The sequence below is a fragment of the Puma concolor genome, chromosome C2 (assembly GCF_028749965.1).
Source record: "Puma concolor isolate L17-30 chromosome C2, mPumCon1.1.hap2, whole genome shotgun sequence".
NCBI classification, from domain to species: Eukaryota; Metazoa; Chordata; class Mammalia; order Carnivora; family Felidae; genus Puma; species Puma concolor.
Genome location: NC_141675.1, coordinates 37,180,260 through 37,196,894, shown reverse-complemented (window position 1 = coordinate 37,196,894; position 16,635 = coordinate 37,180,260). Strand labels below are relative to the sequence as shown.

The 16,635-nt window shown below is 45.6% G+C and overlaps 1 protein-coding gene across 4 annotated transcripts in view; it reads right to left on the bottom strand.

Moving 5' to 3' along the window:
- Nucleotides 1-8,685, bottom strand: part of LOC147577196 (uncharacterized) — a 51,634-nt gene extending 42,949 nt beyond the window's left edge. For 3 of the 4 annotated variants that reach the window (XM_086674425.1, XM_086674426.1, XM_086674428.1), the window contains exons 1-2: nucleotides 4,071-4,503; nucleotides 3,056-3,208 (exon numbers count right to left, since the gene is read on the bottom strand). In XM_086674425.1, the coding sequence (XP_086530551.1) occupies nucleotides 3,056-3,208; nucleotides 4,071-4,382 (465 nt within the window). In that variant the 5' untranslated portion in view covers nucleotides 4,383-4,503. The other variant, XM_086674427.1, reaches the window with a different exon arrangement.
- Nucleotides 8,686-16,635: the final 7,950 nt, after the last annotated feature.

Sequence of the window (16,635 nt, the reverse complement as noted above, 5' to 3'; positions counted from 1 at the left end):
ATAACTCCCATTCTCCCCTCCTCCAAACCTCCAGCAAATGCCATTTTATTTTGTGTCTCTACGAGTTTGACTACTCTGGGTACTTCATACAGGGGAAGGATATAATATTTGTCCTTTTGTGACTGACTTCTCTTACTTAGCATAAGTTCTTCGAGGTTCATGCACGTTGTAGCATGGGTCAGAATTTCCTTCCTTTGTAGGGCTGCATAATATTCCATTGTATGTATCCACCACAGTTTGTTCTCCATTCATCTGCCAATGGACATTTGGGTTGCTTCCACCTTTGACTATTGTGAATAATGCAACCATGAAGATGAGCATACAGATATTTCTTTGAGGTCCTGCTTCCAATTCTTTTGGGTATATCTCCAGAAGTGGAATTGTTGAATCATATGGTAATTCTATTTTTAATTTTTTTAAGGAAGCTCCATCCCATTTCCCATAGTGGCTGCACCAATGCACATTCCTGCCAATAGTGTACAAATTTTCCAATTTCTCCACATCCTGTCAACCCATTCTATTCTGCTTTTTTTGATAGATGCCATACTATTTGACCTGAGGTAGTATCTCAATGTAGTTTTGACTTGCATTTCTCCAAAGATTAGTGATGGTGAACATTTTTTGTGTGCTTATTGTTTGTTTGTATACCTTCTTTGGAGAAAGTGTACTCAAGTCTTTTGCCCATTTTTAAATCAGTTGTTTGTTTTTTGTTGTGGTTGAATTGTAGGAGTTCCTTATACATCCAGAATACTAACCCCTTATCAAATACATGATTTGCAATTATTTTTCCTTATTTTGCGGGTTGCCTTTTCACTTCACTGTGTCCTCTGATGCACGGAAGTTGAAAATTTTTTTGTCCAAATCATTTAGTTTTGTTGCCTATGCTTTTAGTGTCATATATAAGAAATGACTGCCAAGTCCAACATTATGAAGCTTTTCCTCTATGCTTTCTTCTCAGAGTTTTAAAAATATCTTTTTAAAATGTGTCAATTGGCAGGTTAGTGAGGAATACCCAAAGGTCGGTGCATGAGAGAAAATGGGAACCTAGGGAGATTTGCAGGGCACTGAAGCCAGCTTTCCGTTTGAGAGCATCAGTGAAGCAGCAGAGTCAAGTTTTGCTTTTCATGGATCAGGTAGTCCAGGGGACAAGAGATAAAGCCCAAGGCCACTGGAGGTGAGGAGTCTGAGAGGAAATGCTGCATAAAGGTATGGCCCCAAACATAAAGTGAGCTACTGCACTACGTCCTTAGACTAAGGATGAACTGGAAAGAAACCTAACTCTTCTTTCCCCAGGGAAAACTGCCTCTCAAACTGTGCCTGACTACACAGAAAAAAATATACCCACTATGAACTCACAAGCTAGTCTTAACACAGGTATTTGCACACTGAACTGATACCACCTGGATGGTTCAGAGACCTCAGATCAAGAATGTACTAATTTGGGGCACCTGAGTGGCTCAGTGGGTTAAAGCATCTGACGTCGGCTCAGGTCATGATCTCAAGGTTCGTGAGTTCGAGCCCTGTCAGATCAGAGCCTGCTTGGGATTCCCTCTCTCTCTCTGTCCTTCCCCCCGCCATCAAAAAATAAATAACTTAAAAAAAATTAGTAATTTAGTATAGCCCTGAGATGCTATCACCCTGAGTGTGCGGCAGAAGCAAATGCAAACCCTCTCGGAGGATTCTATCTTCAAATCAGAGCTCAAGGAATTGCCTCAACTCTTTCCCCAGGAAATAGGAGTTTCTAGTACAAAAGAAATCACAAAAACACATGAAGAAATGTCCCATGAGTAGGAGCCAGTAGAAGCCAGTCAGCAGTATCAGACTCCAAAATAATTCAGATTATTGAAACTATTAGACACAGATGAGAAGTTTAACACATTCAATGACATAAAACAAAGCATTTTCCAATAATCAAGAAACTAGAAAAATGGGCACTAATGTCCTCTCCCAATTTCTACCTCCTTTCTCCTCCCTAAAAGTAATTTTATAATAGTCAAACATCATAGTTTTACCTGTTTTTAAACTTTATAAAATGCAACATATAGCATGTATTCTTTTGTGTCTTTCTTCACTTGTACATTAGGCTTATGAGAGTCATCCTATTTTGTTTTTGCATAGCTGTAGTTGATGTATTTTCATTGCTATACAGTTTCCTACTCTATGAATATACCATAATTTCTTTTTTTTTTTTTTTTGCACTTTTATATAAGTTTGAAATGCTTCATTAAAAATACATTGTTTTGGGGGCATCTGGGTGGCTCAGTCAACTAAGTGTCCAACGTCAGCTCAGGTCATGATCTCACGGTTCGTGGGTTTGAGCCCTGTGTCGGGCTCTGCACTGACAGCTCAGAGCATGGAGCCTGCTTCGGATTCTGTGTCTCCCTCTCTCTGACCTTCCCCCACTTGCTCGCATGCTCTCTCTCTCTCTCTCTCTCTCTCAAAAAATAAACATTAAAAAATTTATTTAAAAAAATACACATTGTTTTGGGGCACCTGGGTGGTCTAGTTGGTTAAGCATCCCACTCTTGATTTAGGCTCAGGTCATGATCTCATGGGTTTGTGATATCAAGCCCCACATCAGGCTCTGTGCTGACAGCATGGAGCCTGCTTGGGATTCTCTCCCTCTCTGTCTGCCCCTCTCTTGCTTGTGTTCTCTTCTCTCAAAAAAAATAAATATACATTTAAAAAATACATGTTTTTTTAAAGAAAAGCTTGTAGGGGCACCTGGGTGGCTCAGTCAGTTAAATGTCCGACATCGGCTCAGGTCATGATCTCACGGTCCGTGAGTTCAAGCCCCGCGTCGGGCTCTGTGCTGACAGCTCGGAGCCTGGAGCCTGTTTCCGATTCTGTGTCTCCCTCTCTCTCTGCCCCTCCCCTGTTCATTCTCTGTCTTTCTCTGTCTCAAAAATAAATAAACATTAAAAGAAATTTTTAAAGAAAAGCTTATAGCATATCAGTCAATAACCAAATGAACTATAGCTGGAATACAGATATATTATGTTTATATTCAATTTTAAGTTTAATTGAAGGAATATTTTTAAAACGCATGACTCACCAGTCTGGCAATCTCTGGGTTACTCAGCTGAAGGCCCCAGATACAGATCTCTTTCCCTAGCAGGTAACACTCATCTCGAATTGTCATGAGCAAAGGTTCCAAGGAAATTGGCAGGATGCTTGGTGGGGAGCCATCAGGTCTTACAAGTATAAACTGGAGTGTCAGAAAAAAATTACAGGTGGGAATCATAAAGACATGTCCATGCATCTGAATATGTAGGAAAAGAATATTGTCATTAAACAACATTAGAACATTTAAAATAGTAATTAACCTTGGATCACATGTGCATTGGGGTGGTAATTCAACAAAAACTTATGGAGTTCCTGCCATACGCAAAGCCCCGTGAAAAATCTCACAGGGCAGTGATTTTTCCAATAGGTTACTACCCATTATTGGGTTAGGAAATAAACTGAGTAGGCTGTAACCAGCTTTTCTTCTTTCTTGAATGAATGAAATAGAAGAGAAATTATCTGAGTGTATCCTATGTAGTAAAGAATAAACATCTCATGAGACTTTTATTTTAGTGATGCTCAAAATCAAAATGGAGACCCAACCAAAGCAACCCACCCGACACAAACAGCCCCTGTAGTCTTATGATTCACTCCAGTACTTAATATTGGGTCATGATGTTAACTGTATTTCTTCTTCTTCTTTTTTTTAATGTTTATTTATTTTTGAGGGGGGGGTAGGGGCAGAAAGAGAGAGGGAGGCACAGAATCTGAAGCAGGCCCCAGGCTCTGTGCTGTCAATGCAGAGCCCAAATCAGGGCTCAAACTCACGAACCACAAGATCATGACCTGAGCCAAAGTCAGACACTTAACTGACTGTGCTACCCAGGCATCCCAAAGTTAATTGTATTTCTGACAGTGATTGTAATTTAAAATGTTTAGAAACATTGCTTAAGGGACTATAAATTTGAACAAGGCTTATAATTAACTCTTATGATTAAGTAGTGGAGGTTAATGATAAGAAGTATAGAATTATTTTATATAAAATAAAGTAGTAATTATTTTACCATAAAACGATGGCTCTGAGAAGCTCCTGAATTTGGGATGAGCAGGGAGGTGTGTGGGGGAGTCCAGAGAAGCACTGCGAAGGAAGGAATTAGAAAGACCTGGGGAGAGGGGCAATGATGACAAAAATGGTGCTTTTGAGCTGGGCTTTCCAGATGTAGAGTGGGAGGGGCAGGTTGGCTATTCCAGATGTAAAGTGGTATGAGAAAAGGCAGGCCTGCTGCAGGACTGGGATGAGTAGATTTGGAGGTAGGAGGAGGAAGGCAGAAGTACTGAACATAGCCTGGGTACCGGAGGCAGGCTTTGGACTTCATTCAGGCAGGAAGCAGAGGGGATGACACCACCAGTTTGGGCTGGAGAGTTCTGAGGACCCATGTTCCTAAGGAGTAAACCTGAGTCAGTTCCTTTCAGAGAAGAGTAAGAAGAGGAGGCCACACACTCACTTTCCTGAGAATCTGTTCGTTGTTGATGCTGGTTTTCAAGTCCTGTTTGATGGCTGGACACACAGATGTCTGAGTCTGTGCACAATGCTTCTGATAGGTCTTCAGGAACTTTTGAAGAATTGGAACAATGGGCAGGGGTGTTCCTTTAGTTTTTTGTTTTCCTTCTTTCTCTCTTGGCATTGTCTTACAGGGTTAGATTCCATATGGATTCTGAAAATTGTAACTTGCCCTGAAACCCAATACATACAAGTCTTTTTAAGGAGCAGATCACACCTCCCCCACTAAAAATTGGCAAATATTGCTGCACACCCTTCTCTGAAAACTTTAAAGTGCCTCATGTATCTTAAAATGGGAGTCGAAAATCAACATAGAGACAGTTGAGCAGAATTGTTCAATTTCCAATCTCTACATTCATGGATTCATGTTCTTTCTTCTAGATTCTTTAAAATGGGGGCAGAACCCATGGAACTCAGTTATAAAGGAATGCAATTAATAATGGTGGGCACTAAATATTACAAAAGACATACTGATTTTAAAATGGCATAGTTCTCTTTATAGACATACTTCCTGGAGGCAGCATATCCATAGTGGTTAAGAACATGGGCTTTGAAGGAGAACAAGACCAGGATCTTAGTTTTGTCTATACCCCTTGACTCACTGGCTTTAGGTACTCTATGAAGCTTTTTCAAGCCCTATTTCCCCATCCGTAAAATGGATTATGGTTGTCACAAGGATTGAGTAAGGTAAATTTATAAAGCACTTAGCATAGGGAGGCCTGGGTGGCTCAGTGGGTTAAGCGGTCGACTTCAGCTCAGATCATGATCTCACTGTTCCTGGGTTTGAGCCCCATGTCTGGCTCTGTGCTGACAGCTCAGAGCCTGGAGCCTGATTTGGATTCTGTGTTTTCCTCTCTCTCTTCCTCTCTCTCAAAAATAAGTAAACACTGGGGCGCCTGGGTAGCTCAGTCGGTTGAGTGTCAGACTTCGACTCAGGTCATGATCTCATGGTTCATGAGTTCAAGCCCCGCGTCAGGCTCTGTGCTGACAGCTCAGAGCCTGGAGCCTGCTTCCGAGTCTGTGTCTCCCTCTCTCTCTGCCCCTCCCCCCCGCTCATGCTCTGTATCTCTCTCTCTTTCAAAAGTAAATAAACGTTAAAAATTTTTTTTTAATAAACATTAAAAAAATAAATAAAGCACTTAGCACAATGCCTGGTATGCAGTGAAAGTGCTCAATAGGCTTTATTATTACTATTGAGGTTATTATTATTTTGTTGGGCACAGGAAACCACCCAATCAGTATTGATTTGTCCTTTCAATTATTCAGCCTTGAAAGGTCCCTCCACGTGACAATGCCACCAGCTAGACTCAAGGACCTGACTTTCACTGCCCGCCAACCTGTACTCACCAACGTTTGCCTCATATTTTTCCTTAAGCCCTTCTTTCCAGCTTGCCTCTTAACTCAGGCGAATGAAGCCAGAAACCACCCCTCAGGGCATGGCGACTGCCCTGGCAACGCCTCCCACTGCCCCAGCCCACCCAGACTGAGCTAAACCCCCAGCTCCATGTGCAGATGGACCACAGAGTGACCTCTGGGATGATAAGCAATTACCTTTCCCTCATTTTAATACTAAAATTTCCCCCCAAGAAAGAGCCTCAGCCTCATTTACATAACATGCGATGTATGTGTAGGCATGTTGCCTTCAGGTGCATGTCTCTACATACCATGACAAGGCCTCCCCGACTAAACAGTCATCCTAACCCTAAACAAAAGGAACTTATTCACCCTATCCCTGGGAGTCACACTTTGGAAGCTATGTCCTGTGATCTCCTTATGTGCTGCAAATAAAGTTTACTTTGTACGGCAGCTCCACCTGGTGTATCTGGGACTCCCCAAGGATCCAACTCACACTGGTTCGGTTACAATAACTTAAGGTAACAGCTGCAACTCTGAACTGCATTCATAGAGACAAAGGTTTATGGGAATTATTAGAGACTTCCCATTTGGGAAAGTTTACAGATAGAGACTATCCAAAAATGTGTGTATTATGTTACATTAAAAGGGGTGCTCCTTTTGAAGCCTGGGAAGGGAAAGAAGTGACTCGCGCTGGCTGGGAACAAGGACTGGGCCTGTTGGCTCCCCAAACTGTTTTTGGAAAGCATCTGGAGAGGGTAGCCCAGGCTTTGTTGCAGGAGGAGCCAGTTTGAATCCTGTGTCTGTCAATTATTAGTAGAGTGATTGGGGGTATCAACTTCACTTCCCCGAACCCCATTTTTTCCATCTGTAAAAATGGTGGGAAAATAAACTCTTTGGTATTTGTAAGGGTTTAATGCAAATTAAATGTAAAGTTTTCTCTTCAGTAACATGGGGATGCTGCTGATGATAAAGAACTCTTATAAGGAACAGGGGCGCCTGGGTGGCTCAGTCAGTTGAGTGTCCGACTTTGGCTCAGGTCATGATCTCATGGGTTCTTGGATTCAAGCCCACAGAGGGCTCTAAGCTGTCAACACAGAGCCTGCTTTGGATCCTCTGTTCCCCTCTGTTTCTCTGCCCTTCCCTGCTTGCGCTCTCTCTGTCTCTCAAAAATAAATAAAAATAAACATCAAAAAAAATCTTAAAAGAAAAGAAAGAATTGTTATGAGGAATAAGGAATTCGTACATGATGGATGCTCAGAACAGAGCCTGGCACATGCTGAATTCTCAGGCAGGAAACCTGAGGCAAAGCGAGGGAAGTGATTTGCTTAAGGGCAAACACTAGTAAATGGCGCAGCGGGGATTCAAATTCAGGCAGCCTGGTTCCAGAGCCCAAATTCTTTTATTTATGTATTTACTTATTTATTTATTAATTTATTATTATTTTTTTAACGTTTATTTATTTTTGAGGCAGAGAGAGACAGAGCATGAACAGGGGAGGGTCAGCGAGAGGGAGACACAGAATCCGAAACAGGCTCCAGGCTCTGAGCTGTCAGCACAGAGCCCGACGCGGGGCTCGAACTCATGGACCGCGAGATCATGACCTGAGCCGAAGTCGGCCACTCAACCGACTGAGCCACCCAGGCACCCCATCCAGAGCCCAAATTCTTAACCACTGTAACATACCACCTAAAAGGTACTGCTACAGACTGAGGGTTTTTGTCTCCCTCTCCCCAAATTCATATGTTGAAGTCCTACCCCTAGTGTGATGGTGTATGAAGAGGGGGCCTTTGGGAGATGATACGGGCCAGAGGAGGTCATGAAGGCAGGACTCCCACGATGGGATTAGTGCCCATATGAGAAGAGACACCAAAGAGTTTACTTTCTCTCCCTTGAAACGGCTGCCACCTACAAGCCAAGAAAAGGCTTCAAAATGAAACCTGCCTTAATGGACCTTGATCTTGGATTTCCCAGCCTCCAGAAGTGTAAGAAATAGATATCTGTCGTGTAGGCCACCGGTCTATGGTACTTTGTTAAGGCAGCCAAGCTAAGATTGGTACTGGAGAGTATCACTTACTGTTGACAACATGAGGTATTTCTCCCCAGCCTTCGCTGGGTATTTACAGGAGCACAAGCTTCACAGAGAACATGCTATGAATACTCCAGCAAGGCCCGCTGAAATCTTGAGTTTTTCTCTTACTATTTTATCACGAGCATTTCTTTGTCATTTCCATAGACAGTATTGTGGGGCCCAAGTTAGCAAGTACCTGGGTGCTCAAGGCCCGCCTTGACTGGCTGACTCCTAACGAATATTTACTGGAGGCTGAAGGGTAGGTGCCCCACCCCGTGCTAATCGCGACTCTGGGAGCTGGGGGCGTGGGGTGAGGGTTGCGGGGGAGACAGTAGGGGTAGGAGCGCCCACCCTTCCCGAGATAGAAGGAGAGAAGAGTGAGTCTGCGCTAGCCCCGGTCCCCCCGCCCCACCGGAGTCCCAGGAGATAAGGAGCGGCAGGGGGTGGGGGGAGGGGCGAGGAGGGGCTGCTTTCCGCCCCCTCCTCCAGGGCTCCCGCTGCACGCCCCGGTTCCGTACCCCCCGGGCCGAATGCCGGCCGCCCACGCCGCCACCCAGCCGCCGGCCCGCGCCCCGCACTCACCCGGGCGCCGTGTTCCCGCGTCCCTCTCCGGCCGGCTTCCCGCGTGCGCCCCGCGCCATGGAGACGGCCGCCGGCGGGCGCGGCGCGGGGCGGGGGCTGGTGGGGGCGGCTCCCCAGGGGGCGGGGGGAAAGCTCCCTCCAGGGTTCGTGGGTGTGGGGTCTGGGCTCGGGCGTGGAGAGCTCCTAGTGTCCTCGCCGCGGGTCGAGGTCAACACAGCCAGTAGCGCTACGAGGGACGAGGTCTAGGAGGAGACAGAAGTTGGGGACCCGTGTGTGCCTGGCCGTCGGCAGGGCCGTCGGGGCAGAGGTCGCCAAAGGTAGCTGCGTCCCACCCCAAGGCTGCACGCGGACACCCGCGAGGGGTCTCTCCCGCCCGCAGCCCGCTTTCCTTTTGGAGCGGTTTCCCCTCCCCAGGCCCACGAGGAAGGGGGCGCCAGGATAAAGGAGGCAGCTCAGGGCTGGGCTGTGACAGAGGTTTTTTTTTTTGGGGGGGGGTGGGGGGAGATATTGAAGAGGCAAAGGGAAAGCAGTTGCAGTTAGGGAGTGGATGGGGGAGGAAAAAGGATTTTAAGAAATCTGGCTGTGGGTAGTGGCTTTGGGGCTTGTAAATACAAGGGCAGAGTAAAGGCCCCCAAAGATCTACATGTTCTAGTCTTGGGAACCAGTAAATTTCTTACCTTACATAGCAAAAGCGACTTTGCAGATTGATTAAAGTTACAGACCTTGAGATAGGACTGTTACCTTTGATGGGGGGGGGGGGGGGGCAGGGAGGAGGTGGTCAAGGAATCTAATCACCTGAGTCTGAGAACACATGGCCCAGAAAACTTCTCCCCTGTGGTCAGAGACATGCAATGAGAAGGACTCCAGTGGCTGTTGTTGGCTTTAAAGATGCTGGAAGGGGGATGCGAACCAAAGAATTTCCGCAGCCTCTGGAAGCTGAATAGCTGAGGGGCGCCTGGGTGGCTCAGTTGGTTGGGCGTCCAACTTCAGCTCAGGTCATGATCTCACAGTTTGTGAGTTCAAGCCCCACATCCGGCTCCGTGCTGACAGCTGGAGCCTGCTTCAGATTCTGTCTCGCTTTCTCCCTGCCCCTCCCCTGCTCACACTCTGTCTCTCTCAAAAATAAAATAAACATTAAAAAAAAATTTCTAGGGGCGCCTGGGTGGCGCAGTCGGTTAAGCGTCCGACTTTAGCCAGGTCACGATCTCGCGGTCCGTGAGTTCGAGCCCCGCGTCAGGCTCTGGGCTGATGGCTCAGAGCCTGGAGCCTGTTTCCGATTCTGTGTCTCCCTCTCTCTCTGCCCCTCCCCCGTTCATGCTCTGTCTCTCTCTGTCCCAAAAATAAATAAACGTTGAAAAAAAAAATTTAAAAAAAAAAAATTTCTAGAAGCTGAATAGCTGTGGAAATGGATTCTCTCCAAATCTCCACAAAGGAACCCAGCCCTGCTGATCCCTGATTTGAGTTCCAGGAGACCCATGTGGGATTTCTGATCTCCAGAACAAATAATAAATTACCTATCTATCTCTTAGGATATAAAATAGGCTCTTAATGAATGTTTAATGGAAGAATGAATTAAAAAGAAAGTGGATTAAACTAATTCACAGTAAACTGCAAATGGAAAATAGTCCTTTCTCCTCCAGGGCTAGTTGTAGTTCTAAGTGTGTACTTTAAACTCAAATGGCTGGGGGTGCCTGGGTGGCTCAGTCGGTTAAGCATCCGACTTCGGCTCAGGTCATGATCTCACGATCCGTGAGTTCGAGCCCTGCGTCAGGCTCTGTGCTGACAGCTCAGAGCCTGGAGCCTGCCTGTAATGGTAGACATGTGTGGCACAAAATGAGGAGAAAGAGGTACAGAATGATAAGGAGGGATCCTACCTTTGGACAGACTGACTTTCCAGTGAGTGTGTCCCCATGAGTCCGGTGCTGCTGGGTTAATTCTACTTTGTGCATACTCCATCTCCCCATCCTTCTCCACCTCCCACCCCCTCCTCCTCCATCACTGGGCCCTAATCCAGTCTTTCTAGGACACAGCTAGAGAGGGGCAGTGAAGGAGGACAAGCACAAAATGGGGGGAAAGAGTACACTTACAGGTCACTGACTGGGATTCAAAGCACATGCTTAAGGAGCAGAGAATGATGAGGAAGGCCATGGCCCAGAAGACAGGGACGGAGTAAGGGTCAGAAACCAGATGGCTCATCACATATGAGGTGAGGATTCCTCCTTATGCACAGTGGGAAGATTCCTAAAGAAAATGGAACATTAGCATGAAGTTCAGTTGCAAGTGACAGAAACCCATTAACACTGGTTGAAACAGGATAGAAGTTCATTCCCCTTTCATGAAGCTCATGGATAAGCAGCCCAGGGCTGCTACAGAAGCTTCAAGACCATGAGGAACCCAAGCTCCTTTTACATTATTACTCTGCTATTCTCAGCGTGTGAGTTCCACCTCATGGCCCTAAATGGTTTCTGAGCCCCAGCCATTTTGTCCACGATTCAGACAGATTTCAGAGAAGTGGACACAGAAGTGCACATTCTCTCCCTATAAGGACATTTCCCAGAAACTGCATGGGACACCTTTGCTTAGGTTCCACTGGCCAGACTTATGGACATGATCGTATCTAGCTGCAAAAAAAGGATGGAAAATATCGTCTTTATTCCAGGCAGACATGTGTCCAGCTAAAAATGGGAGCTTCTGTTACTTCCAGAAAAGGGGGAAGGTGGATACTGGGAGATAACAATCTGGGCCAGCTGCCAGGGTCACAGAGAGAACTGGGCATTGGTGAGATAGACACCAGTTTGCAAGTACTATAATGCGTTCCTCATACCGTAAGCATTTGTAAATCGGGCAGCCTGGAACTCATTTCACAGTTGTTATTATTTGAAGTGTGACTCACTCACATGGGCTGAATACTGGAGAGGTTAAACGTGTGGTTTAGGCTCCTGCAAAGCCAGCCAAGTTGCCGACAGCCTTCCTACTATCTGTTCTCTATTTCTACCTTGCTGATGTAACTCAATGTTAGCATGGGCGCAAGCAAACCAGGCTAGAAAAACCACCTTCCCCAGTCTTTCTTGCATATGGGGTAATCATGTGACATAGCACTGGAGGATGACAGGAGCAGAAGCTTTTTTTTTTTGTTGTTGTTGTTGTTGTTTTGGAAAGCTCTTTAAAAGGAGCAGGTGGCATGTGATGTTGTCTTTGTTTCTTCTGTTTGTTCCGGCTTGGAGTACCCTCCTTGTGCTGAAGGTGAAGTTGCTTTCTCGTACATAATCAATGATTCATCAAATACAGGTCTGGATGGCTGAGAAGACGGATGAAAGGAGTCTGGGTCTGAGCCCCGTGGAGCAGCTGACCCTGTCTGGGCTGCCCTCTCTGTATTTTCTCTGTATTAGGGTAGAAAAGACTACCCTAATTTATTTAAGGGAAAGTTACTCAGATTTCTGTTGCCCACAGTAGAACAGAGGTTTCTAGAAACCAGAATTTCTGGACAGCTTTAGAAAATATGCAAACATGCAATTCCAAAATATAGAAAGTATGTGGTGAATAGGCTTTACCCTTTTATTGCGATTGTGTTTTGTTTTGTTTTGTTTTTTTAGATTTGTATTGTTGACCCCTCTCTGAAGCACAGTAACTGCTGCGAAGAGAACAGGGACTCTAGAGACAGGAAATAAAGACACAGTCTCTTCGGGTTTTTGAGACGAACATGAGGTTTTGAATTGAAAACGTGACAACCAGCCCTGCTGGCAGCCAGATGGTGGTTTCCTAACTGCAGCTCAGCCATGCTCACGCAAGCCCCCCACCCTCCAACAAGTTTAGAACAAGACGGAAGTGGCCATTCTCCAAACACAAAAGTGAGGAAATGACCCCCTCTTCTGATGAGTCTGATCTGGTGACTGCTGCTCCTTCGCCAATTGCAGGAACGCTGGTGCTTGCGCCTCCCAGATAAGATCCGATGTCCAATTATCAAATTGCTCTGTTCTTTTTTTTTCTTAATGTTTATTTATTTTTGAGAGACAGAGCACGGGCGGGGGAGGGGCCGAGAGCAAAGGAGACACAGAATCCGAAACAGGCTCCAGGCTCTAACCTGTCAGCACAGAGCCCTACGTGGGGCTCGAGCTCACGAACTGTGAGATCATGACTGAAGCCGAAGTTGGACACTTAACCAACCAAGCCACCCAGGCCCCCCCAATTGCTCTGTCGTTGACAGCATGCAATCTAGGACTGTCCCCCACTTTCCTCGTGCCTCCCAGGTGTCACCCAGCACACTGCCGATCCTGTAAGAAGTCCCTCACAGCTCCCTCCCAAGTCTCTGGGGGCTTTCTCTCCTGTCTCAAGCCCATGAACCCAACATTTTTTTTTTTCTTTTACTGCAGGTGAGCTCCTAGTAATCTTTGGTGAACATCCTTTAGCAGAACACCGAAAAGCTAAAGCTTTAAGCCCCTCCCGTCTCTAGTGGTTCAAATAGAGGTTCAAGTGCAAGGAGCTAGCTACCTGCAGGCTGCAGCACCAAGAGAGTTGGAACTGTTGCTAGTTCATTCACCTTGGCCTCCAATAACTCCACCTGTGTTTCTGTTTCCTCCAGCATGGACTGGCGGGTTAGGGGAAGGAATGTGGACCCTGAGAAGGCAGCCACCACCTTCCCCAGCTTATTACAGTTCCAGGAAAGCTTCCCTCTTCTGCTTGCTCTTTCCGTAGCCATCATTCAGGCCTGACTGGGTCCCTAGGGAAAAAAGAGGCAACCTCTTCGGTGAAGAAATAGTGAGACCCTTGTGTTAGGGGAGGGAGGGAGTTTCTTCTAAGGTATGCTTAGCGGGTCGAGGAGTTGTTCCTGAGGTTGTGCCCATCCGAAATATATTAACACTAGATATAGGAGAGTCAGTGAGAACTGGCCTTGCAACCGTTTGCAGGTGTTTCTGGAACACCTGCGTCTGGAAAAAAAAAAAAAAAAAAAAAACATCCCACATGAGGACCATGACTAAAAGGGGTGAGGAATGTTTTCCAATGAGAGTCTCAGGACACTCAGGAGTAGGACACTTGAACACAAGCTTCAGATAGTTTTCCACTGAGGTGCATGGGGTGATGCTATAAAACTAAGTCTTCAGGGGCGCCTGAGTGGCTCAGTCAGTTAAGCGTCTGACTTCGGCTCAGGTCATGATCTCACAGTCTGTGAGTTCGAGCCCTGCATCAGGCTCAGTGCTGAGAGCTCAGAGCCTGAAGCCCACTTCGGATTCTGTGTCTCCCTCTCTCTCTGCCCCTCCCCCGTTCATGCTCTGTCTCTCTCTGTCTCAAAAATAAATAAACATTAAAAAAAAATTTAAGGGGCGCCTGGGTGGCGCAGTCGGTTGAGCGTACGACTTCAGCCAGGTCACGATCTCGCGGTCCGTGAGTTCGAGCCCCGCGTCGGGCTCTGGGCTGGTGGCTCGGAGCCTGCAGCCTGTTTCCGATTCTGTGTCTCCCTCTCTCTCTGCCCCTCCCCCGTTCAAGCTCTGTCTCTCTCTGTCCCAAAAAAATAAATAAAAACGTTGAAAAAAAAATTTTTAAAACAAAAAAACAAAACAAAAAAAAAAACTGAGTCTTCAGTGTGGGCTGTCCCAGTGCTTCTCAACCCTGGATACACATTAGAATCAGCTGGGAGGGTTCAAAGAATACCTGACCAATTATATCAGAATCTTTGGGCTGGGGCTGGGGAATAGTGTTTGCTCCCCAAGTGATGCTACCATTGCAGCCAGGGGGGAAAGGCACTGGTGTGTGGAAGGATACATCAGGACGCACATCAGAAGTCAACTCTTCCCTTCCTCAAGCAAGCTGTTCAACCACTCTAAACCAATGTTCCTCACTTGCAACATGAGCAAGGTAGATCAGTGTTTCTGAAACTTTAAATTTTTTTTTTTAATGTTTCTGTAGTTTTTTTTGAGACAGAGAGACAGAGCAGGAACGGGGGGAGGGTCAGAGAGAAAGGGAGACACAGAATCCGAAGCAGGCTCCAGGCTGTGAGCTGTTAGCCCAGAGCCCAACGCGGGGCTTGAACTCACAAACTGTGAGATCATGACCTGAGCCGAAGTTGGATGCTTAACTGACTGAGCCCCCCAGGTGCCCCTATGGGTTTCTGAAACGTTAATGTGCACACAAATTGCAACGGGGATCTTGTCAGCACGAGATTCGGGTGCAGTAGGTCTACAGTGGAATCTGAAATTCTGCATTTCTAAGAAGTTTCTGGATAATGCCGATGTGGCTGGTCCGTGGACCACACTTTGAATATTAAGTTGTAGGTTCTCAAAGTGTGGTTCCCAGACCAGCCGCATCAGCATTACCTGGGAAATTGTTAGAAAAGCAAAATCTTGGAATGTGTCACAGACCTAATGAATCAGAAACTCTGGGGTGGGACCCAGCCCTCTGTTTTAACAAGCTAAGTGATCCTGATGCATGCTCAAGTTTGAGGACCACTGCCCTGTGGACACCAAAATTTCTTCCGGCTCTGGGATTCTCTGGTGCCCAGGCTTTCTGATTGCTGCAGAAACTGCTGGCAAGTCCTCAATACCCTCAGACTGGAAATCTATCAACATTAGAGATGCCCCTTTCCAGTGGTTCCATCTCTTTGATTTTTCCACCATTTAAAAGTGCATAGAAAAAAAAAGTGTATAGAATAGCTACTATCAAAAGAACAGAAAATAAGTGTTATGAGGTTGTAAAGAAATTGGAATAGTTGTACAGTCATTTGTGTGTGTGTGTGTGTGTGTGTGTGTGTGTGTGAATGTAAAGTGGTCCAGCCCCTGTGGAAAACAGGATGGTGGTTACTCAAAAAATTAAAAATAGAATTATCATATGATTCAGCAATTTCACTTTGGTTATACATATATACATATACACATATACATATATATATATATATATTTTTTTTTTTTTTTTTTTTGAGACAGATCAAGTACAAGGAGGGGAGGGGCAGAGAGGGAGAGAGAATCCCAAGCAGGTTCCACGCCCAGTGCAGAGACTGACCTGGGGCTCAATCTCAGGACCGTGAGATCCTGACCTGAGCCAAAATCAAGAGTTGGATGCTTAACCGACAGCCACCCAGGTGTCCCTTGGGTATATATTAAAAACAATTGAAAATAGGACCTTAAAGAGGTTATTTGTATACTTATGTTCATAGCACCATTATTCACATCAGCCAAAAGATGGAAATAACCTAAGTGTCCACCAAGGGATGAATAGATAGACAAGATATTGTATATACATACAATGGAATATTATTCAACCTTAAAAAGGAAGGAGATTCTGACACATGCTAGAGTATGGATGAACCTTGAGCAAGTTAGGCTAAGTGAAGTATGCCAATCACAAATGACAAGTACTGGATGATTCCACTTACATGAGGTACATAGAGCAGCCAAACGTATAGAGACAGAAAGAAATGGTGGTTGCCAGGTGCTCGGGACGGGGAATAGGGACTTTCTGTCTAATGTGTACCGAGTTTTAGTTTTGCAAGATGAAAAGAGTTGTGGAGATGGACTCTGGATGGTGTTGATGGTTGAACAACAGTGTGAATGTGCTTCATGTCACTGAACTGCACCCTTAAAAATTATTAAAATGATAAAGTATATGTTTTGTGTGTTTTATCACAGTTTGAAAAACATAGAGACTATCCTTAGTTCATGGACTGTACTAGAATAGGTGGTGGGCCACATTGGCCTATGGGCCATAGTTCACTGACCTCTGTCCTATAGGACTGGATCAGCATCCAGTCCTCCCTAATTCAGAAATGGCCAAAAATTCCATGTGGCAAGATAAAAATGAACCAATGCTGACCCCAAGGAAGGGGTTAGGTGGATAATCTTTGTTTCATAGCGAGTGAAAGAAAAATGTGCTATTTTATCAAAAAGTAGAAACAAACTTTGGCAAGGGCTCTGCCAGCATCAACGTGGAGAAATACTTTGGAGCTTTCCCCTAAACCCTGTTGCTTTCCTTCTTGAGGGTGAGAGAGTTGATTTTGCTGAGCCATTCACTGTCATGATCTGGGGTCTGAATAACCTGCCTCTAGTCATAAAAGCGTCTCTGCCCTTTCTGGTTC